Source organism: Lontra canadensis, unplaced genomic scaffold, assembly GCF_010015895.1.
Source record: "Lontra canadensis isolate GAN:19392208 unplaced genomic scaffold, GSC_riverotter_1.0 scaffold39, whole genome shotgun sequence".
NCBI lineage: Eukaryota > Metazoa > Chordata > Mammalia > Carnivora > Mustelidae > Lontra > Lontra canadensis.
In genome coordinates this window covers 1,397,938-1,422,257 of record NW_022631033.1, presented here as the reverse complement: position 1 = coordinate 1,422,257, position 24,320 = coordinate 1,397,938, and the positions used below count along the sequence as shown (strand labels likewise).

The window sequence follows — 24,320 nt, the reverse complement described above, 5'->3', positions numbered from 1 at the left end:
GGATAAAACCACAGGGTCGCCAGGATGGACCAAAAGACAGGGGAAGACAACTGAGAGTGGAGAAAGTGGGTTGAGGGGGACCTGGGACCTGAGGAGCAATGGGGATGGTAGGTCCATGGTCAGGGGACCACGGAGCCACGTTCCTGCCTGAGAGGCAGGTGCACCTGACATATCCCACTCCCCCACCCCTGGGGCCAGAAGCCCCTCCCATCTTGGTGCAGTGAGAGCTCCCTGAGCTCAGGGCCATCATCAGCTCTCAAGCACATGATATTTATTTAAAGTTTGACCTGAGATGCTTTGTCCGCAGAGGGAGAAAATGGGAAAACGAGCCATTTCAGAGAATAAAATGCATCCTAATTTTCTTTCAACCCCGTCTGCCATCTGCTCCGACCTGCTTCAACACAGGAGAATCCTTCCTGCACCGTGTGGGCTGTGCACTGTGCGAACCAAAGGTAGGGTAATGAGCTGCTCTTTTGCTCAGCCCCCGGCGATCCCGTCTTCAGTGAGAAAGAAGAGAATAGAAGTTAGAAGCATTTCTTCTTCCTTTCTTGTCTTTTCAACCTAATTCTCTAAAATCCACAGACAAACTCTTCCTCTTCCCCATCTTGTAGCCATGACTAAAATCTATGCTTGTGAAATCTTAATGTTTTGCAGGTGCAATGCAGGCAGCATGGGAAGACATGCACATGGGCTGAACGTGGGTCTGTGATGCCCCAAGACAACTGGCCTGGGAAGACAGGAGCATCATCGGTGAGGTCATGGCCATAATTATTTGCCTCATGCCCCGTGGTGACAGCGGAGGACAGCAGGACAGGGAAGGAAGGCACAGAGCTGCATCCCTGCTCACCTCTGCCTTTGCGCATGTGTGGGTCTGTCCACTGAGACACGACTCCTTATGGACCCCATCTGCCTCGCCACTCCCCATGCATGTGCGTCAGAACCGCCCATGTCCTGGGCTCTGGAGCTCACACTTTGCTGGGGCAGCCCCCTGCACACCCCACGAGAGCTGTCCTCACTGTGCATGTGAACAGCGGTGCTGGGGAGACTCTGGGAGGGAAGGGGGAGGGGCAGCAGGTCCTGCATGGGATGCTGAGGCATAGGATGGATGCACATGCACACACAGCACAGGGGGGCCCCGCAGCTGGGGGGCCCCATTGCCACGGGCAAAACATGAGTCACCTATACCAGGATGCCAGTGTGGATGGAAACAGACTGTGGGAACACCGTTCTCCCAAAAACGGTTCCTCAACAGACAAGCAACACACGTGCACAAAATTCAAGGAAAAAGAGAAAAGAGGATGAACCAAATGATGGGCTTTTCAGAGCCTGATGAACCTGTTTCCATGGAGGCCCCTGGTCGGGATCCAGGTCCAGACAAACCATTAAAAAGATGTTGTGAGGGGGTGGGTCAGGATGCCGAAGGAGTAGCAGGCTGAGACGACACCAGGTCGCAGGAGATCAGCTAGACAGGTATCAAACCATTCTGAACTCCTACAAACCCAACGGGAGAGCAAAGACAAGAAGAGCAGTGATTCTAGAAGCAGAAAATCGACCACATTCTGGAAGGCAGGACGTACGGAGACGTGAATCCAAAGCGACGGGAGGACAGACCGCGGGGGGGAGGGCCGGCTCCCGGCAAGCAGGGGAGCAGGAGAGCACAAAATCAGAACCTGTCGAAGTCTGCTCCGCGGAGGGATGTCACTCCAGAGGCCAAGCTGGGGTGGAGCCCTCATGGGAACAGCGTGGTTTCAGTCCCGTGGGGTCACAGAAGGATTGGGGTTTGTCTGAGTGTCACAGAGCTCACAGGGATCGGAGCGGGGAAGCTGGCGGCAGAGCCGAGGAGTGAGCTCTCCGCTCGGGCTTACCTTAAACTGTGATCTGTGGCACAGGTGAGCCACTGCTCTTCAAGCAGGGACCCCACAAGTGGCAGAACTGGGGAGACTCACCCTCCTCTCTGGGAGGAGCGGCAAGGAAGCGCGGCAGGAATCCGCCGGGTTTGGAGACTCCAAATGGGGCCACACCCCAGAGACAGAAACACTCGGTCACAGGCCGGGGGAGCTCGGAGCGCGGCCGGAGACCAGGGAGACGGGAGGGACTGACGGCTCATCCCCGAGGGCGCACTGAGGAAGGGCCCCGCGCTCTCGGCTTCTGTGGCGGGAGCCTGGGCGGCCGCCATCTTTGTTCCGGTCCTCCAAAGCTCTACGGAAAGCGCTCAGGGAACAAAAGCCCCGAGAGCGAACCGGGCAGGTGACTTAGTCCAGTCCCTGGCAAGGGCGGTGCAATTCCACCTCCGGCAAAGACATATGAGAATCAGGGCAACAGGCCCCTCCCCCAGAAGATCAGCAAGACCATCCAGTCAAGAACAAGCTCACTGATAAGCTGAGAACTGCAGAAGTCCAGAGACAGGGGAAAGCGACACATAGAATTCATGGCCTTTTCCCCCATGAACCCTTAGTCTTACAAAGTTAATTAACTTTTTAAAATTTTATTTTTTCCTTATTCTAATATTTTTACCTTTTCCTCTTTCCTCTTTTAATGTTTTTTAAATAGTTTATCTTAATAATACCTTTCTAAAAAATTCTTTTAAAACCTTCATTATTATAGTCACGTTTTATCCTTCAGCCTAACTTTATTTTTTGTATACATATAGGGTTTTATTTTTTCAAAAAAATTTTGGGATACAATTACTTCTAATAGATCAAAATATACCCTAAATCTAGCACAGGGCTTTGTTCTAGTCTGCAGCCTGAGCAAATTCTCTCTGCTTTTCTTTTCTTTCTTCTTTTTCTAACCAACTTATCTTATCAATTTATTTTTTAGAATTTTAAAAAAGTTTCATATTTACAGTCATATTCCATTCCTTTATCATGTTTATGCTTATTTTTGTATATATATAAGTTTTTCTTTCTTTAAAATTTGGGGAGATAATTTCATCTAAGAGACCAAAATACACCCAAAATCAAGTGGGTAGCTCTGTTCTATTCACCAGCCTAATATATATATGCATATATTTTTTAATTTTTTAAAATTTCATCTTACCCCCGTCATCTCCCCCCAGTTGGGGTCTCTTCTGATTTGGTTAGCGTACATTTTTCTGGAGTCTTTGCCACCCTTTTAGTATTTTATTCTCTCATTCATATATTCTTATCTGGGTAAAATGACAAGGCAGAAAAACTCACCACAATAAAAGAACAAGAGGCTGTATCGAAGGCTAGGGACCTAATCAATATGGACATTGGTAATAAGTGAGATCTAGAGTTCACAAGGACGATTCTCAAGATGCTAGCTGGACCTCAAAAATGCATGGTATATATTAGAGAAACACTGTCTGGAGAAATAAAAGCCCTTTCTGGAGAAATAAAAGAACTAAAATCTAACCAAGCTGAAATCAAAAGAAGCTATTGATGAGGTGCAATAAAAAATGGAGGCTATTAGTGCTAGGATAAATGCGGCAGAAGAGAGAATTAGTGATACAGAAGACCAAATGACAGAGAATAAAGGAGCTGAGCAAAAGAGAGACAAACAACTACTGGACCACGAGGGGAAAATTCGAGAGTTAAGTGATACCATAAGATGAAACAACACTAGAATAATTGGGATTCCAGAAGAAGAAGAGAGTGAGGGGCAGAAGGTATATTGGAGTGAATTATAGTAGAGAATTTCCCAAATATGGCAAAGGGAACAAGCATCAATATCCAGGAGGCACAGAGAACCCGCCTCAAAATGAGTAAGAATAGGACCACACCCCATCATCTAATAGTAAAATTTCTAAGTCTTAGTGACAAACAGAAAACCCTGAAAGCATCTCAGAACAAGAAGTCTGTAACATACAATGGTAGAAATATTAGATTGGCAGTGGACTTATCCACAGAGACCTGGATAAAAATAAAGTTAGGCTAGAAAGAACCGGCATGATATAGTCAGAGCACTAAACGAGAAAAACATGCAGCCAAGAATACTACATCCAGCTAGGCTATCATTGAAAATAGAAAGAGAGATAAAAAGCTTCCAGGACAAACAAAAACTAAAAGAATTTGCAAACACCAAACCAGCCCTACAGCAAATATTGAAAGGGGTCTTCTAAGCAAAGAGAGAGCCTAAAAGTAGTAGACCAGAAAAGACAGAGACAATATACAGTAATAGTCACTTTACAGGCAATACAATGGCACTAAATTCATACCTTTCAATAGTTACCCTGAATGTAAATGGGCTAAATGCCCCAATCAAAAGACATAGGGTATCAGAATGGATAAAAAAACAAAACCCACTCATATGCTGTCTACAAGAAACTCATTTCAGACCCAAAGACACCTCCAGATTTAAATTAAGGGGGTGGAAAACAATTTACCATGCTAATGGACATCAAAAGAAAACTGGGGTCACAATCCTTATATCATATAAATAAGATTTCAAGCCAAAGACTATAATAAGAGATGAGGAAGGACATTATATCATACTCAAAGGGTCGGTCCAACAAGAAGATCTAACAACTTTAAATATCTATGCCCCTAACATGGGAGCAGCCAATATATAAACCAATTAAAAGCAACATGGATGGGACTGGAAGAGATTATGCTGAGTGAAATAAGTCAAGCAGAGAGAGTCAATTATCATATGGTTTCACTTATTTGTGGAGCATAACAAATAGCATGGAGGACAAGGGGAGTTAGACAGGAGAAGGGAGTTGGGGGAAATTGGAAGGGGAGGTGAACCATGAGAGACTACGGACTCTGAAAAACAATCTGAGGGTTTGAAGGGGCGGGGGGTGGGAGGTTGGGGGAACCAGGTGGTGGGTATTAGAGAGGGCACGGATTGCATGGAGCACTGGGTGTGGTGCAAAAATAATGAATACTGTTATGCTGAAAATAAATTTAAAAAATCATTAAAAACAAAACAAAACAAAATCAAAGAAACACATCAACAATAATACAATAATAGTAGGGGACTTTAACAGCCCCCTCACTGAAATGGACAGATCATCCAAGCAAAAGATCAAAAAGAAAATAAAGGCTTTAAATGACACACTGGATCAGAGGGACATCACAGATATATTCAGAACATTCCATTCTAAAACAACAGAATACACATTCCTCTCTGGTGCACATGGAACATTCTCTAGAACAGATCACATCCTCGGTCAGAAATCAGGTCTCAACCGGTACCAAAAGATTGGGATCATTCCCTGCATGTTTTCAGACCACAATGCTCTGAAGCTAGAACTCAATCACAAGAGGAAATTTGGAAAGAACTCAAATACATGGAGGCTAAAAAGCATCCTACTAAAGAATGAATGGGTCAACCAGGAAATTAAAGAAGAATTGAAAAAATTCATGGAAACAAATGAAAATTAAAACACAACAGTTCAAAATCTGTGGAACACAGCAAAGGCAGTACTGAGAGGAAAGTATATAGTGATGCAAGCCTTTCTCAAGAAGCAAGAGCGGTCTCAAGTACACAACCTAACCCTACACCTAAAGGAGCTGGAGAAAGACAGCAAAGAAAGCCTAAACCCAGTAGGAAAAGGGAAATCATAAAGATCAGAGCAGAAATCAATGAAATAAAACCCAAAAAGTAGAACATATCAATGAAACCAGGAGCTGGTTCTTTGAAGGAATTAATTAATAAGATTGATAAACCCGTGGCCAGACTTATCAAAAAGAAAAGAGAAAGGACCCAAGTAAATAAAATCATGAAGGAAAGAGGAAAGATCACAACCAACACCAAAGAAATACAAACAATTATAAGAACATATTATGAGCAACTTTATGCCAGCAATTTTGACAATCTGGAAGAAATGGATGCATTCCTAGAGACATATAAACTACCGAAAGTGAATCAGGAAGAATCAGAAAATCTGAACAGACCCATAACCAGTAAAGAGGTTGAAGCAGTCATCAAAAATCTCCCAAAAAACAAGAGCCCAGGGCCAGATGGCTTCCCAGGGGAATTCTACCAAGCATTAAAAAAAAAAAAATAACTAATACCTATTCACCTGAAACTGTTCCAAAAAATAGAAGTGGAAGGAAAACTTCCAAACTCATTTTATGAGGCCAGCATTACCTTGATCCCAAAACCAGACAAAGACCCCACCAAAAAGGAGAATTACAGACCAATATCCTTGAAGAACATGGATGCAAAAATTCTCACCAAAATACTAGCCAATAGGATCCAACAGTACATTAAAAGGATTATTCAACACAACCAATTGGGATTTATTCCAGTGTTGCAAGGATGGTTCAACATCTGCAAATCAATCCATGTGATACAATACACTAATAAAAAAAGAACAAGAACCATATGATACTCTCAACAGATGCTAAAAAAGCATTTGACAAAGCACAGCATCCTTTCTTGATCAAAACTCTTCAAAGTGTAGGGATAGAGGGTACATACCACAATATCATCAAAGCTGTCTATGAAAAACCCATACCGAATATCATTCTCAATGGGGAAAAACTGATAGCTTTTCCCCTAAGATCAGGAACACAGCAGGGATGTCCACTATCACCACTGCTATTCAACATAGTACTAAAAGTCCTAGTCTCAGCAATCAGACAACAAAAAGAAATTAAAGGCATCCAAATTGGCAAAGAAGTGCTCAAACTCTCACTCTGGCAGATGATAGGATACTTTATGTGAAAAACCCAAAAGACTCCACTCCTAATCTGCTAGAACTTGTAGAGGAATTCATTAAAGTGTCAGGATATAAGGAGTCCAGCCCATTTATAATTGCACCCAAAGCCATAAGATACCTAGGAATAAACCTAACCAAAGAGGCAAAGAATCTGTACTCAGAAAACTATAAAGTGCTCATGAAAGAAACTGAGGAAGACACAAGGAAATGGAAAAATGTTCCATGCTCATGGATTAGAAGAGCAAATATTGTGAAAATGTCTATGCTACCTAAAGCAATCTAAACGTTTAATGTAATCTTTATCAAATACCATCAACTTTTTTTAAAGAAATGGAACAAATAATCCTAAAATTTATATGGAACCAGAAAAGACCTTGAATAGCCAGAGGAATGTTGACAAAGAAAGCCAAAGTTGGTGGCATCACAATTCCAGACTTCAAGCTCTATTAAAAAGCTGTCATCACCAAGACAGTATGGTACTGGCCCAAAACCAGACACACAAATAAATGGAACAGAATAGAGAGCCCAGAAATAGACTCTCAACTCTATGGTCAACTAATCTTTGACAAAGAAGCAAAGAATGTCCAATGGTAAAAGGACAGTCTCTTCAACAAATGGTGTTGAGAAAACTGGACAGCCACAAGCAGAGAATGAAACTGGACCATTTCCTTACACCACACATAAAAACAGACTCAAAATGGATGAAGGACCTCAATGTGAGAAAGGAATCCATCAACATCCTTGAGGAGAACACAGGCAGCAACCTCTTTGACCTCAGCCACAGCAACTTCTTCCTAGGAACATGGCCAAAGGCAAGGGAAGCAAGGGCAAAAATGAACTATTGGGATTTCATCAAGATCAAAAGCTTTTGCACAGCAAAGGAAACAGTGAACAAAACCAAAAGACAACGGACAGAATGGGAGAAGATATTCACAAATGACAAATCAGATAAAGGGCTAGTATCCAAAATCTATAAGGAACTTTTCAAACTCAACACCCAAAGAACAAATAATCCAATCAAGAAATGGGCAGAAGACATGAACAGACATTTCTGTGATGAAGACATCCAGATGGCCAACAGACACATAAAAAAGTGCTCCCCATCACTCATGATCAGGGAAATACAAATCAAAACCACAATGAGATCCCTCCTCACACCAGTCAGAATGGCTAAAATTAACAAGTCAGGAAATGACAGATGCTGGCGAAGATGCAGAGAAAGGGGAACCCTCCTACACTGATGGTGGGAATGCAAGCTGGTGCAGCCACTCTGGAAAACAGCATGGAGGTTCCTCAAAAAGGTGAAATAGAGCTACCCTACAACCCAGCATCGCACTACTGGGTATTTACCCTAAAGATACAAATGTACATATGTACATACAAATGTACAAATGTACCCTAAAGATACAAAATACAAATACAAATTGAAGAGGAATGTGCACCTCAATGTTCATAGCACCAATGTCCACAAGAGCCAAACTGTGGAAAGAACCTAGATGTCCATCAACAGATGAATGGATAAAGAAGATGTGGTGTGCTGGGGCGCCTGGGTGGCTCAGTGAGTTAAAGCCTCTGCTCTTGGCTCAGGTCATGATCCCAGTGTCCTGGGATCAAGCCCCACGCCAGGCTCTCTGCTCAGCGGGGAGCCTGCTTCCCTTCCTCTCTCTCTACTGGCCTCTCTGCCTATTTGTAATCTCTGTCTGTCAAATAAATAAATAAAATATTTAAAAAAAAGAAGATGTGGTGTGTATGTATGTATGTGTATGTGTGTGTATATGTGTGTATGTATATATATATTATATATATGTATAATATATATATAATATATATATATAGGAATACTATGCAGCCATCAAAAGAAATGAAATCTTGCCATTTTTGATGACGTGGATAGAACTACAGAGTATTATGCTTAGTGAAATAAGTCAATCAGAGAAAGACAATTATCATGTGATCTTAGTGATGAGGAAGTTGAGAGGCAGAGTAGATGGTTTGGGGGACAGGGAAGGAAACAATGAAACAAGATGGGATTGGGAGGGGGACAAACCATAAGAGACTCTTAATCTCACAAAACAAACTGAGAGTTTCTGGGGGTGGGGGGGAGGGAGAGGCTGGCTGGGTGATGGACCTTGGTGGGGTATGTGATATGGTGAGTGCTGTTCAGTATATAAGCCTGACGATTCACAGACCTGTACCCCTGGGGCTAATAATACATTATATGTTAACTTAATAAGTAAAAAAAAAAAAAAAAAAAAGATGTCGTGAGAAGTCGGGAAAGTGGAATGTTGACTGAATCTGTGAAACCCCTACAGGATTGTGATGATTAGTGTCCGAGGCAGGGAGCACAGTGATGTTTTAAGGCCGAGAGTCCAATGGGGGTCTTTTAGAGGTAAACACAAACCAGCTTACTGGGAGGCTGGATTTCTCCCCACCTAAACCACAGGGGATTGGGGTGAGGCATGGAGGCGACCAGACCGTCCTGGAACAGAGCCTCCCTGAATGCCTGGTGAGCGTGTGTGGTCATTCTAGTACACATTTGCCTTTGTAAGTGCTGATATCCTCCATGACTAAAAGGAATTCAGAACAGAGGCTGGAGGACAGAGACAGCGCGTGTGGTCATGGGAAGAACAGGCAGGAGAAGCGCCAGGGTGTGCGGCCGCGTGGGGGCGTGTGCCAGAAGCCACATCCTGGAAGGGGGCAGGTTCTGCAGGCAGCCACCTAGGGGCCCAATATGGCAGTGGGAGCTTCCTCGAGAAGGGTCTGGGCACAAGCAGCGAGCAGCAGTAGAGTCTGCTTCTCCAGGCAGGACCTGAGTGCACCCCGAGTCTGCCTAATTCCTCTAGATGGGGGCAGGTAGACATTTTATATTTGTGTAGGTTTGGGGCTCGCTGACCACAAGCAACATTTACACCTCCCCCATTGCTATAAAAGTATTTCACCCAGCTATCAATTTGCACCTTGGAGGAACTCTGCCTGTGAAAGCAATTTGGGTGGTGTTTCCTTTCCAGACAGAATGGCCACCTTCCAGACAATGTGCCAGGATGGGCCCTGGATCTCGGCGCCCGCCTGCGTGCTGGAAAGGGTCGCAGGCACCTGTCTGTGCCAGGAACCGACTGCCCGGAGACACAGCCAGCACTGAGAAGCATCACTCATGCTTCGGCATGTACGAGGACTGTGACCTTAACACAAATTCTATATATATTGAAGAAAACCTTCACACCTGTAAGCTTTGCCAACAGCTGTGTGAGCTCCTGGAAGTCACAGCAGAGGCGTCCGTGAACGAAGTGGAAGCTTCCCGGGTGTGCTCAGCCATGGCGTGACTGGCAGGCAGAGGTGTGGGGTCACAGAAAGGCAACCCACAGGATGCCCAGCCGCCATCCGCCCACCTCCGTTTATTCTGGCCATGGGTAGAGTGGGTGACACCCACCCCGGAGGGCCAGGTCCGTGCTGCCCCTGACCACGTGCTCCGGCCTCTTATAGACTTCGAGCCGCTGCTCCCGGGTCCTGCAGGAGAGTCCCGGTAGCCTGCCAGCTGCCTCTATGCAAAGGCCCCTCTTCTCTGTGGCTACATCATCTGACACTAGAGGCACCTGGGAACGGCCCGCTCGCTTTAGGGTTGTGGACTCAAGGGGACCAGGAGCCACTCAGAGGCCATCCCGGAGCAGGCCAGCCCACCCATGCACGACACCCACTGCCAAGGCCCCTTACCTGCAGATAGTGGCACGGCCTCAAGGATGGTTTGACCTCCTGGTGGACCAGGGGCTTATCTAAGTTCAGGGAGCTCTTGCGGTAAGCCTCCTTTGCCTGGCTCACGGTCAGTGTGGACCAGGAGCTCCGTTTCATGTACTTGGTGTCGGGTGTCATGGTCAAGCCCTCACAGGCCGAGCACTTGACGTCACTGTTACTCTTGGACGTCTTCAGGGACAGATCCCCAAAAGGGCCCGGGAGCACCTCGGGGTAGCAGTGGGAGACGTGGTCCACGTGGTGCCTGTTGGCCACACTGGACGTGCGGCAGGTGCTGTCACTGTCCAGGTTGTCGTCGGAGCTCCACCAGCTGCTGGTGCCTGACCTGTGCTTGCCCTCTGGCTTCCGCTCCTTGCTTTTACTCCGTTTGCCGTGCTTCGGGTGGTGGCCATGGTGCTGGTCCTCCACCCGACTGTCGCCCTTGGTGCCATTCACGTTGCTCTTGGAAGAGCCCTCGAGGGAGTGGGACTTGGTGAAGAGTTTCTGCACAGAGTGCACGAGGTGTCGGATCCTCCCTGGGCTCTCGCTGCGCTGCTCAGCGGCCGTGGACGTCCTCTGGTACTGCAGCGTGTGGAAGCCGTCCCGGTGCAGAGGCAGCTGCTTCTCAAACTGGTCTAGAAGGTTGGCCGGGATGCGGTTGACCCTGGTGCTGGCGTGGGACACGGCACAATCGTCCCTCGTGTCATAGTGGGAGCTGTAGTGCATCCTGGGGAAGGTGCTGCTGGACATGTGGTCACCCAGCACCACGGGCATCATCATGCACTCGGAGTGGACGGAGCTCCCGGGGGAGCAGCGGTGGTGGTCCATGGGGCAGCTCTCCACAGGGCTGAGCAGGTAGGGCTGCCTCGCCTCCTGCCCATGGTGCAGGAGCTCGTGCTCGCAGTCCTCGGGGGCCGCCAGGCCACAGGTGTGGCCTGAACACAGCTGTGCCTGAGTCCGGCCCCCGGGGAGCCCCTTCATATTCCTAGGAGCAGGGGAATATCTTCCTTCGTTGAAGTGCTGCGTTGGGGACCATGAGTACTGCTGGTCTGTTGAGAGAGCACAGAAAGCCATTTAAGTCGAGGCGGGGACAGCAAGCAAACCCTTACTTACGTGTGGGACACCCCACGCAGAACTGTCTTATCTGGTAACCGGGGGTCATTTTTGGGCATCCGAGTGGGTACTCATTATTTTCATACCATACTGACTGCTCTGAAGCATGCGCCTATGAAGAAGAGCCGACTCTGATACTCCCAGTTGTTCTAGTCTACACGGCCAAATATTCTAGTCTACATGGCCAAATACGCATCGCTGGGTAGATGCGTCAGCCTCTGGACAGCAAGATTTTGTGGTGGTCAACAGATACACGGTTTGTGGGGGAAATGAGTTACATTTCAATCAGATTTGTGTATTGTGGCTCCCGCTAAGAAGTTTACAAAGTAGCACCTCGTATTTACTTAGTAACATTCCTCCAGACGCCAGTGGGCTACAGGCCGACTTAGGAACCCCAAAGCTCAAAGCCGCCTGCTGGTCTCCCAGTGGGAGAGGGGGAAGCTTTCTTGGGGCCATCGGTCAGTCAAGAGGAGGACTAAACCAGGATGTCCTGACCTTTCATCACAGATACTTGGTTCTGAATGCTAAGAGTTTATCCAATACAGAAAAAATGGTTCGGTTTGGTGGGACGTAATACTGTGCCTGGATGAGTTGTTGGGACTCACTCTCGCAGAGGTCGCTGGGTTCTGGCTAGGGAGGTGACTGAGTGGGGCATGAGATGCTGACTCCCAGACATGGGCTTGTTGGGGTTTGGGCCTCCGTTCTGCCACCACGTGGTATGTGATTCTGAGGGTCAGGCAGGTGGGCCCACCATGCTCCCCATGCTTCCATGCGCTCCGAATGTGATGGGGAAGCAGGATACTGGCTAAGCACCGGCAGGGTTCCTGGACGACCACACTCCCAAGCGTTCTCCCTTGTCTGTGCCATTATTACCCTAAGTGTCATCCTTTCAAACTATCTTGGGTCAGCACTGACCAAGTTCTGGGTTTATTAAACCCAAGTGTTTGGACTCCAGGATTCCTTAGAGAAGCCTCTGGCTTCATCCCTGTTTCCTGCTGACCCACACTTTCTGTTTCAGACCCAGTTCAGAGCTGGCTTCTGAAGGTCGCCGCACAGATGCAGGGAACAAAGACTCTGTTACACCATAGGACATACACACATGCATATTTGGTGTATAATACACATATTATACATACAGAAAACAAAGACTATTAGAGTCATACACAGGTACTAGGTACAGCGCGTGCATGCATATGTCATATGCTGTGTGGTACACAATGTGCGGGTAAACCATGCTGGGAATTCAAGCGCTGTTAGGATACGTAATCTGCACAGACAGTGTGTACGATGAATCTATCCACAGGTAACAAATGTATACAATGTATGTATCACATGACATGCGCAAGAAATGCAGACGCTATCACAGTGTATCATATGCGTATGTAGCATGCATATCTAATGCCTACACCCACATGACATGCCCACGTACAATATAACATGTACATAACATGCAGGAAACACTGATGTGGAGGCCGACTCCCGCAGGAAACAGGTGGGAGACCCATGAGAATGAGCACCCGGGGGAGGGCCTGTGGGGTGAGCCCACCCGGCATCTGAGGGCCCCAGCCTCCTCCTCAGGCTAGAACTGCCCAGTGTTCTCTTCTGGAAAATGGAGCCCAGCTAGCTCACCGGACACACCTGGGCATGGCCCATACCACCTTCCCCACAAGGCCCACTGAAGCTGTCGAGTCATGACTCTGGACCCCGGGGTGTCCTGGAAAAGGCAGGGGCTGGGAAACATGGAGACAGACCCCTGGTGCTCTCCTGGCTGTGCTCCCCCAGGCCCTGCACGTGCTCCCACCTTCTCCTCTGCCCCCCGCCTTCATCCCAGGCCCCTGCCCTGGCTCAGACCCTGAGTCCTTATCATCAGCAGTAGCTACTCTCCTCCCCCCGCGTCCCTGCACACGCCCAGCCAGTTCCTCCCTGCTCAAAGGCTCACAGCTTACCGCGGAGTCCTCACTCCTCAATGGCACGCAAGGCTGCCCCTGGGACGGCTGGCTCGGCGATGGCTGTGTGCCAGCTCAGAGCACAAGCTAGAAACTGCATGCTGACCGGATGGGCCGGCGCCTGCTGCACCCGTCCTAGTTCCCGGTGTGTGTGGCTTTAATCAAATGGAACCAGCCCCTATTTCTAATAGTTGCCCTCTGGGCTCCTTGCCGGCAGAGGCTGTGGGCTCCTTCCCAGTGAACTATTTCTAATAATTTACTCTGCGGGGCCCACTCCATGGCAATCCAGCCTCAGTCCAGACAGCATCAAGAGAGAGTGTCCACTGGTCACGGTCCTGGAGGCTTGGGTCCAGACACATTGGGAGCCAGACTTCAACGAGGCCCCTGTGCCCCACTTCCTCGGGAAGGAAGCTGTCTTCTGCCCCCTGCCCCGGGGCTCCGGCATGGGCCCGGCCCCCCTCCCCTCACCACTCCCTCCCATCAGTTCAGGCCAGTTAAGCAGTCCCACCCACCTGCCCTCCATCCCCCTCGCCTGAGAGATGCCACCTACGGTGTGGGGTCAGGGACACATGGAGCTCACAGGACCACCCCCAGCCCCCCATAGCAGACCCCAAACACACACTCCGGGCGATTGTGGAAAACATTTAAGAAACCCAAAAGCCTCTGGACTTGTCCCAGATTATTTCTAAGCAATCCTCTCAGTAATCTTCATAGGAAACATCACCTCCTTCCAAACGATCAGTCCAAGATGTGGGTTCAAAGGGTCCCCCTCGCAGGCTGTGGACTGGCAGCTGTCCAGGCCAGCTCACACGCTCACATGTCTCACAAGGCAGGGCCACAATCACACTGATCCCCAAGGAGTTAGGGGCAAGGCTTGACCCCCCGGGAGCAAGGGACAGCAGCAGCGACGGGCCTCCGAGCACAGGTGGGGTGGTCTCCTTCCAAGGGCAGCACAGAGACCTCGCCAGCATGTCCTCACAGTGAACAGCCTCCCCCGCAGGGACCCCTATCTCCAAGGACAGCCCAGCTTCTCTAGTTTGAGGGGCTCCCCCGGGAGAGCTCCCGGCATCTTCCTTTCTCCACAGATAAACTGTAGCCGGAGCACTTTAATACATTAGGAGGGGATACTTGAGATTATACTATATTTTAATATAATTAAAAGCAAGTTTTCAAAGGAAATTCAATATCCAGTTAATAAATAGGAAAACTACGTGCTGGAATCCAGACGCTCCAGCGGCGTAAGTTGTCGCTATTATCTTTTGCTTTATTTCCCATTAGCACATAATTTAATACAATTCTAATCTTCCTCCATATTAAAAAGCGAGACCATTACTCCCCCACTCACGTATCCTATTTCTGCCAAATGTTTGGCCTCGAAGCTACGTTTTGAATGTGGCGACATAAAAGAACCGAACGAAAGATACAAGTTTAGCTGAAATGAATTAAATCTGATTGTGCGGCGCGTCGGGAGCCTACTCTCTTCTCTCCACCACGGGACTGAGCAGCCTGGTGCACGCGTGGAAACGGATCTACAGCCTCCGAAACGTAAGACACTAGTAACTAATAACTAATAACTAATAAGACACTCATAAGAAAATAAGGCGTGTAAATAATGGCAATTCTGAGATGTGTCACAAGGACTGGGGCTGTCAGTGGTTTTTTTCTTTTTTTTTTTAAGTCAACATGAATAAATACTTCGGGCTGGCGGTTTCTCTCTGTGGAAGTGGGGTGACAGGCACCAAATGTGGAAGGCACCTTAGCGCCTTCATTCCTAGCTACTCACAACACCGTATTTTGTTCTGAAGCAAGAGAAAACAGCAATATCCTCATTATCCACTAACTTCTCCCCAAATCCAAGCTCGAATGCAGAGGTCCATCCCACCGCTGGATTTCAGAGGGTTGGCATTCTCATTCTAAAAGGTGTGTTTTCAGCATAGAGATAAGAACTCAAAAGTACGCTAACATGTCTGGGGCGGTCTCTGTGTGTGGGCGCTGTGTGCTGGGAGGTGGCGCTTGTCCACACGCCGCGGGGAAGCCCAGGCTGGAAGGGCAGGCGGGGAAGGGCACTGAGGTTGTACACACACATCTGCCCAAACACACACACGTACACAGCCTCAGAGCTGGATGGACCCCAGTGTGCAGCTCCGTGTGGCCTGCTGCCAGCACCAGCTGCTGAGGGCTGGGGGACGGTGGTGTGTGGGGCCCCAGGGGCTCTTTCTCATTAAACTGGGCTGGAGGTTCCACACTAAGCCCTAGCCTGAGCCAACCAGGCTGGGCACACACCGTGGCAATGGACCCAGTCCCTGGTTTTTGAGAAAGTGTGGAAGTGTGCGTGCACCCTAGCCCTGGAGGGTGTAGTCACGGGTTCTGTGCTCCCTACCCCCACGGCAGACACCTTGAGGTCCCGCCCCACTGAGGACACCCACTGGGTCTCCCTCGGCCCACAGTTCACCTAACGCAGGTGAGCCCCCCCTCTGCACTTCCTTTTTAAAAATTTTTTTTATTTACTTTTAAATTTATTTTTTGACTATCCTTTTTTAAAACATATTTAAACTCAATTAATTAACATAGAGTGTATTATTAGTTTCAGAGGTAGAGGTCAGTGAGTCTCATAGAAGGCCCAGGGCTCATCCCATCACTTGTCTTCCTCAGTGCCCATCCCGCAGCCGCCCCACCTCCCCACCGCCTCCCCTCCAGAGACCCTCACTTTATCTCTTATGGTTTGCCTCCCTCTCAGTTTTCATCTTATTTTACTTTGCACTTTCACCCGAGTTTATCTGCCCACGGGGACAGACCCTTCACTGTCTCTGTCACTGCTCTTGATGCCCCACCACAGGAAAATCCACAGGTGGGAGCGAATAGTAAAAAGCAAACCGCACGAGACAACACTGTACTACAGACGTTGTGAGCGGGCTGTGAAGCTGTGTGCCGGACAAAATCCACTTCGCTACTATGTTTTCCCACAGTAGTTAAACTTACTGACAATTCTTCTGTCCCTGTGCAGAATTGCGAGGGGCCCCTGCTTTGTCCCTGGAGTTGTCTTGGCTCCCCTTTTCTGCCACCTTCATCCTTCACACATTCCCCACCGACCCGTTCTTCCTGCTACACCCCCCACCCGGGTGGCTGCTGGTGGGACCTCAGAACACACGCACAGGCTGGGGAATATGGTAAGAAATAGCCATGGGGCCCTATTCCTGTATTTACTGTGTGAAGGCATGAAAGACATGTCCCACCATACGTCAAGAAGCCCCATTAACAGAAAGTTTCCTCCAAAGTTTTCACCAAAGACTCCAATATGTGTATGCTGGCTACCACAGAACACGGTGGGAGGAGTTGGTGACGGTCTAGGCAAATGGATGTGTGTCCCATATTTATGGACTGAAGACAACTCAGTTAAGGGGCAAACATTCTCCAAATTGATCTGCAGACTCCACACAATTCTATCAAACCACAGCTGGCTTCTTTGTAGAAATTAAGAGCTGATCCTAAAATTCACACAGATTAAAAAAACAAAACCAAACCAAGTGTGTAGCCAGAGGTGGAAGGAGATGGGAAAGCTGAGAGCAGAGATAAATGGCATGATGAAGGGAATCAATGAAACCAAAAGTTGGTTTTTTGAAAAATCAATAAAATTGACCACCACTGATGACATAAATAAAATGATTATGATAATATGACAAATGTAGACAACCTAGAAGAAATGGATGAATTCATGGAAATCCACAAATTATTTCCAGAAGAAACAGAAAATCTGATCAGACCAATAACAATAAGAAGACTGAATTAGGAATCAAAACCTCCCAACAAAGAAAAGACCAGAACCAGATGGTGGGTTCTGCCAAACATTTAAAGGAAAATGAATGCCAATCCTTCTCACTCTTCCAAAAGGTTGAAGAGGTGAGAACACTTCCTAGCTCAATTCCATGAGGCCACCATAAGCTAATATGGAAACCAGATAAAGACATCATGGGAAAAGAAATTATAGACCAACAGCCTTTATAAATACAGATGCAAAAGTGCTAACAATGTACCAGCAAACCCAATCCCACAGCATGTGAGAAGAATTATATACCACAGCCAGGTGGGTTTATCCTGGGAATGCAAAGGTGCTTTAACATACAAAAATGAATATATTACAACAGACTAATGGGACAAAGGGCAAAAACATGTGACCAATTCAGCTGATGCAGAGAAGGCATTTGACAAAATTAAAGAGACTTTCATGATAAGAACACTCAGAAAACTAGGAATACAGGGGAATTTCCTTAACACAATAAACGTATTTATATAAAAAACTCCCGGCTCTCCTCACACTCGGCGGTGAAAGACTGAGAGGTCCCTTCCTGAGAAGAGCATGAAGACAAACTTGCTGGCTTTTGCTGCTGCTGTTCAACAATGAACTGGAAGTTCTAACCAGAGCAGTTACATAAGAAGAAGAAACAAGACATCCACATAAGAAGAGGAGAAATGTCTCTATCTGCAGATGACACACTCCTGTATAGACAAAAATCCCAGATAATCCACAGGAAAGCTATTTGAGCTAATAAATGAATTCAGCAAAATTGTAGGTTACAAGATAAAAAAAAAATTCGTTGTGTTTCTATGGCCCAGAAAATACACAATCCAAAAATGAATGAGGAAAGCAATTCCATTCACAATAATACCTAAAAGAAAAAAAAGACGTAGGACTACATTCAACCAAGGAGATGAAAGATTTGTATCCTGAAAACTAGAAAACACTGTCAAAGAAATTAAAAACTTAAATACATGGAAAGACATCCTGGGTTCATGGATAGATGACTTGTTATTTTATGGTTTTGAAATTACCCAAAGTTACCTACAGATTCAACAGAATGCCTGTCAAAATTCCAGCTAGCTTTTTTGCAGAACTGGAAAAACCAATCCTCAAATCCATACGGAAATACAATGAGTCCCACATAGCCAAAACAATGTGCAAAAGAAGAACAAAGTTGGAGGACTCAAAGTCCTATTCCAGAATGTACTCTGAAGCTACAGTGGTGAGAGCAGGGCATACGACCACAGGGCTGGGCACGCGGCCCACAGATGAGCTGAGGGTCCAGACAGAAACCCATACATCTACGGCTGGTTCATTTCTGATTAGAGTACCAACAGCATTAACAGAATAGACTTTTATAAATGGTCCTGGGAAAACCAGATATCTGGGTGCAAAAGAACGAAGTTGTACTCCCTACCTTCCACTATACACAAAACTGAACTTGGGGGAGGAAGCAAGATGGCAGAGAAGTAGGAAACTGAAACAGCATCAGGTCCCAGGAGATCAGCTAGATGGGTATCAAACCATTCCAAACGCCCACAGACTCAGCAGGAGATAGAAGAGAAGAGCAGCAATTCTAGGAACAGAAAATCGACCACTTTTTGGAAGGTAGGATGTGCAGAGAAGTGAATCCGAGGCCACGGGAAGATAGACAGTGGGGGGAGGGGCCGGCTCCCAGCAAGCGGGGGAGCAGCGGAGCACACAATCCGAACTTTAAGAAGTTCTGAGCTAGGGGAAAGCAACGCATAGAATTCATGTCTTTTTTCCATGATCCTTTAACCTTTCTAAGTTAATATTTTTTAATTTTATTTTTTTCTTATACTATTATTTTAATGTTTCCTCTTTCTTCTAATTTTTTTAAACTATTTTATCTTATCAATACCTTTTAGAAAAATCTTTTAAAATTTTCCTTGTCATAGTCATATTTTATCCCTTCATTGTATTTAACATTATTTTTTGTATAAATACAGGGGTTTTTTCTTTAAAATTTTGGGATACAATTTCCTCTACTAGATCAAAATATACCCTAAATCTAGCATATGACTGTGTTCTAGTCTCCAGCCTGATTATATTCTCACCTCTTTTTTTTCTTTTTCCAACCAACTTATCTTATCAATTCCTTTTTTAGAATATTTTTTAATTTTCATCTTTACAGTCATATTCCATCCCTTTATCATGTTTACCCTTATTTTTGTATGTATGTGTGTGTATATATATATAGATAGATAGATAGATATAGATATAGATATAGATATTTTTTCTTTCTTTAAAATTTTGGGAGGTAGTTTCTTCTAAGAGAAGAATACACCCAAAATCAAGGGGGTGGCTCTGTTCTATTCACCAGTCTAATACATATATATATATATTTTTTTTTTTTCTTTTACCCCCTTTCATCTCCACCCAGTTGAGGTCTCTTCTGATTTGGTTAGCATACATTTTTCTGGGGTATTTGCCACCCATTTAATATTTTATTCTCTCCTTCATGTATTCTTTTTAAGATTTTATTTATTTATTTGTCAGAGAAAGAGGGAGAGAGAGCGAGTGAGCACAGACAGACAGAGTGGCAGGCAGAGGCAGAGGGAGAAGCAGGCTCCCTGCCGAGCAAGGAGCCCAATGTGGGAATTGATCCCAGGATGCTGGCATCATGACCTGAGCCGAAAGCAGCCACTTAACCAACTGAGCCATCCAGGCGTCCCATCCTTCATGTATTCTTATCTGGATAAAATGACAAGGCAGAATAACCCACCACACACACAAAAAAAAGAACAGGAGGCAGTACTGAGGGCTAAGGACCTAATCAATACGGATATTGGTAATATGTCAGACCTAGAGTTCAGAACGACAGTTCTCATGGTGCTGGCTGAGCTCAAAAAAAGCATGGAAGATATTAGAGAATCCCTTTCTGGAGAAATAAAAGCCCTTTCTGGAGAAATAAAAAACACTAAAATCTAACCACCTGAAATTAAAAAAAGCTATTAATGAGGTACAATAAAAAATGGAGGCTCTTAGGATAAATGGATAGGATAAATGGGGCAGAAGAGAGAATTAGTGATACAAAAGACCAAATGACAGAGAATAAAGAAGCTGAGCAAAAGAGAGACAAACAACTACTGGACCACAAGGGGAGAATTCGAGAGATAAGTGATACCATAAAATGAAACAATATTAGAATAACGTGGATTCCAGAAAAGAGAAAGAGAGAGGGGCAGAAGGTCTATTGAAGCAAATTATAGTAGAGAATTCCCCAAATATGGCAAAGGGAACAAGCATCAAAATCCAGGAGGCACAGAGAACCTCCCTCAAAAACAATAAAAATAGGTCCCTACCCCGTCATCTAAGAGTAAAACTTACAAGTCTTAGTGACAAACAGAAAATCCTGAAAGCAGCCGAGGACAAGAAGTCTGTAACATACAATGGTGAAAATATTAGATTGGCAGTGGGCTTATCCACAGAGACCTGGCAGGCCAGAAAGAGCTGGCATGATATATTCAGAGCACTAAATGAGAAAAACATGCAGCCGAGAATACTATACCCAGCTAGGATGTCAATGAAAATAGGAGAGAGATAAAACTTCCAGGACAAACAAAAACTAAAAGAATTTGCAAACACCAAACCAGCCCTACAGCAAATATTGAAAGGGGTCCTCTAAGCAAAGAGAGAGCCTAAAAGTAGTAGACCAGAAAGGACAGAGACAATATACAGTAACAGTCACCTTACAGGCAATACAGTGGCACTAAATTCATATCTTTCAATAGTTACCCTGAATGTAAATGGGCTAAATGCCTCAATCAAAAGACACAAGGTGGGGCACCTGGGTGGCTCAGTGAGTTAAAGCCTCTGCCTTCGGCTCGGGTCATGATCCCAGGGACCTGGGATCGAGCCCCACATCGGGCTCTCTTCCTCCCGTCTCTCTCTCTGCCTGCCTCTCTGCCTACCTATGATCTCTGTCTGTTAAATAAATAAATAAAATCTTCAAAAGGAAAAAAAAGACACAAGGTATCAGAATGGATAAAAAAACAAAACCCATCAATATGCTGTCTACAGGAAACTCATTTTAGACCCAAAGACACCTCCAGGTTTAAAGTAAGGGGGTGGAAAACAATTTACCATGCTAATGGACATCAAAAGAAAGTTGGGGTGGCAATCCTTACATCAAATAAATAAGATTTCAAGCCAAAGACTACAATAAGAGATGAGGAAGGACACTATATCATACTCAAAGGGTCTGTCCAACAGAAGATCTAATCTATGCCCCTAACCTGGGAGGAGCCAATATAAAAACCAATTAATAACAAAATCAAAGAAACACATGGACTATAATACAATAATAGTAAGGGGACTTTAACACCCCCCCTCACTGAAATGGATAGATCATCCAAGCAAAAGATCAACTATAAAGTACTCATGAAAGAAACTGAGAAAAACACAAGAAATGGAAAAATGTTCCATGCTCATGGATTAGAAGAACAAATATTGTGAAAATGTCTATGCTACCTAAAGCAATCTACACATTTAACACAATCCTTATCAAAATACCATCAATTTTTTCAAAGAAATGGAACAAATAATCCTAAAATTTATATGGAACCAGAAAAGACCTTGAATAGCCAGAGGAATGTTGACAAAGAAAGCCAAAGTTGGTGGCATCACAATTCCAGACTTCAAGCTCTATTACAAAGCTGTCATCATCAAGACAGCATGGTATTGGCTCAAAACCAGACACACAGATCAATGGAACAGAATAGAGAGACCAGAAATGGACCCTCAACTCTATGGTCAACTAATCTTTGACAAAGAAGCAAAGAATGTCCAATGGTAAAAAGACAGTCTCTTCAACAAATGGTGTTGGGAAAATTGGACAGCCACATGCAGAAGAATGAAACTGGACCATTTCCTTATATCACACATACAAATAGACTCAAAATGGAGGAAGGACCTCAATGTGAGGAATCCATCAAAATCCTTGAGGAGAACACAGGCAGCAACCTCTTTGACCTCAGCCACAGCAACTTCTTCCTAGGAACATTGCCAAAGGCAAGGGAAGCAAGGGCAAAAATGAACTATTGGGACTTCATCAAGATCAAAAGCTTTTGCACAGCAAAGGAAACAGTCAACAAAACCAAAAGACAACTGACAGAATGGGAGAACATATTTGCAAATGACATATCAGATAAAGGGCTAGTATCCAAAATCTGTAAAGAGCTTAGCAAACTCAACACCCAACGAACAAATAATCCAACGGACGAATGGATAAGGAAGATGTGGTCCATATACACTATGGAGTATTATGCCTCCATCAGAGAGGATGAATACCCAACTTTTGTAGCAACATGGATGGGACTGGAAGAGATTATGCTGAGTGAAAAAAAGTCAAGCAGAGAGAGTCAATTATCATATGGTTTCACTTATTTGTGGAGCATAACAAATAGCATGGAGGACAAGGGGAGATGTAGAGGAGAAGGGAGTTGAGGGAAATTGGAAGGGGAGGTGAACCATGAGAGACTATGGACTCTGAAAAACAACCTGAGGGTCTTGAAGGGGCGGTGGGTGGGAGGTTGGGGGGAACCAGGTGGTGGGTATTAGGGAGGGCAAATATTGCATGGAGCACTGGGTGTGGTGCAAAAACAACGAATACTGTTATGCTGAAAAGAAATAAAAAAAAAAAAAGAAATGGGCAGAAGACATGAACAGACATTTCTGCAAAGAAGATATCCAGATGGCCAACAGACACATAAAAAAGTGCTCCACATCACTCATGATCAGGGAAATACAAATCAAAACCCCAATGAGATCCCACCTCACTCCAGTCAGAATGGCTAAAATTAACAAGTCAGGAAATGACAGATGCTGGCGAGGATGCGGAGAAAGTGGAACCTTCCTACACTGTTGGTGGGAATGCAAGCTGGTGCAGCCACTCTGGAAAACAGCATGGAGGTTCCTCAAAAAGGTGAAATAGAGCTACCCTACAACCCAGCAATCGCACTACTGGGTATTTACCCTAAAGATACAAATGTAGTGAATTGAAGAGGAACATGCTCCCCAATGTTCATAGCAGCAATGTCCACAAGAGCCAAACTGTGGAAAGAACTTAGATGTCCATCGACAGATGAATGAATAAAGAAGATCCGGCACATATATACAATGGAATACTACGCAGCCATCAAAAGAAATGAAATCTTACCATTTGCAATGACATGGATGGAACTAGAGGGTATTATGCTGAGCGAAGTCAGTCAGAAAAAGACAATTATCATATGATCTCCCTGATATGAGGAATTTGAGAGGCAGAGTGGGGAGCTTGGGGGGATAGGGAAGGAAAAAAATGAAACAAGATGGGATTGGGGGGGAGACAAACCATAAGAGACTTTTAATCTCATGAAATAAACTGAGGGTTGCTGGTGGGAGGGGGGAGGGAGAGGGTGGCTGGGTTATGGACACTGGGGAGGGTACGTGCTATGGTGAGTGCTGTGAATTGTGTAAGCCTGACGATTCACAGACCTGTACTCCTGAAACAAATAATACATTATATGTTAATAAAATGTAAAAAATTAAAAAATTAAAAAATTAAAAAAAACTGAACTTGACGTGTGCAGAGAGCTAAAAGCAAGAGATAAAACTATAAAATTTTTTGAAGAGAACATGCATGTATTTCCTTGGTAATGTGAATTAGAAATGGCTTTTAGATATTCCATCAAAAGTACAGGAAAAAAATAGGGACAAAATGGACTTCCTAAAATTAAAAACTTTTGTGTTTTTAAGCAGACTACGAAGAAAATGAAAAAGCAACCCACAGAATGGGGGAAATTTCTTGCAAATATGTATCTGATGAGGAAATTTTATCTAGAGTATATAAAGAACACTAACACCCCAATTACAAAAAGAGGGAAATAACCAAAATAAAAATGGGCCAACGAGCTGAATAGATATTTCCCCCGAGAAGATACACAAATGGCTATTAAGTTTGTGAAAAGGTGCCATCAGGGAAATGCAGCCGAAACCACCGTGAGATGGCCCTCCCCATGCGCTCCATGTCTGTGCCAGAGGCGGACGGCGACAGGTGCTACTAGCACACAGCAAAGTCCACCTCATATGCCGCTGGGCGGGCCGT

General features: G+C 45.4%; 1 protein-coding gene across 2 annotated transcripts in view; it reads right to left on the bottom strand.

Moving 5' to 3' along the window:
• Positions 1-24,320, bottom strand: part of DLGAP2 (DLG associated protein 2) — a 707,896-nt gene that overhangs the window by 99,803 nt on the left and 583,773 nt on the right. For both annotated transcript variants that reach the window (XM_032869809.1, XM_032869810.1), the window contains one exon: positions 10,343-11,406. In XM_032869809.1, the coding sequence (XP_032725700.1) occupies positions 10,343-11,406 (1,064 nt within the window). The remainder of the gene's footprint in view (positions 1-10,342; positions 11,407-24,320) is intronic.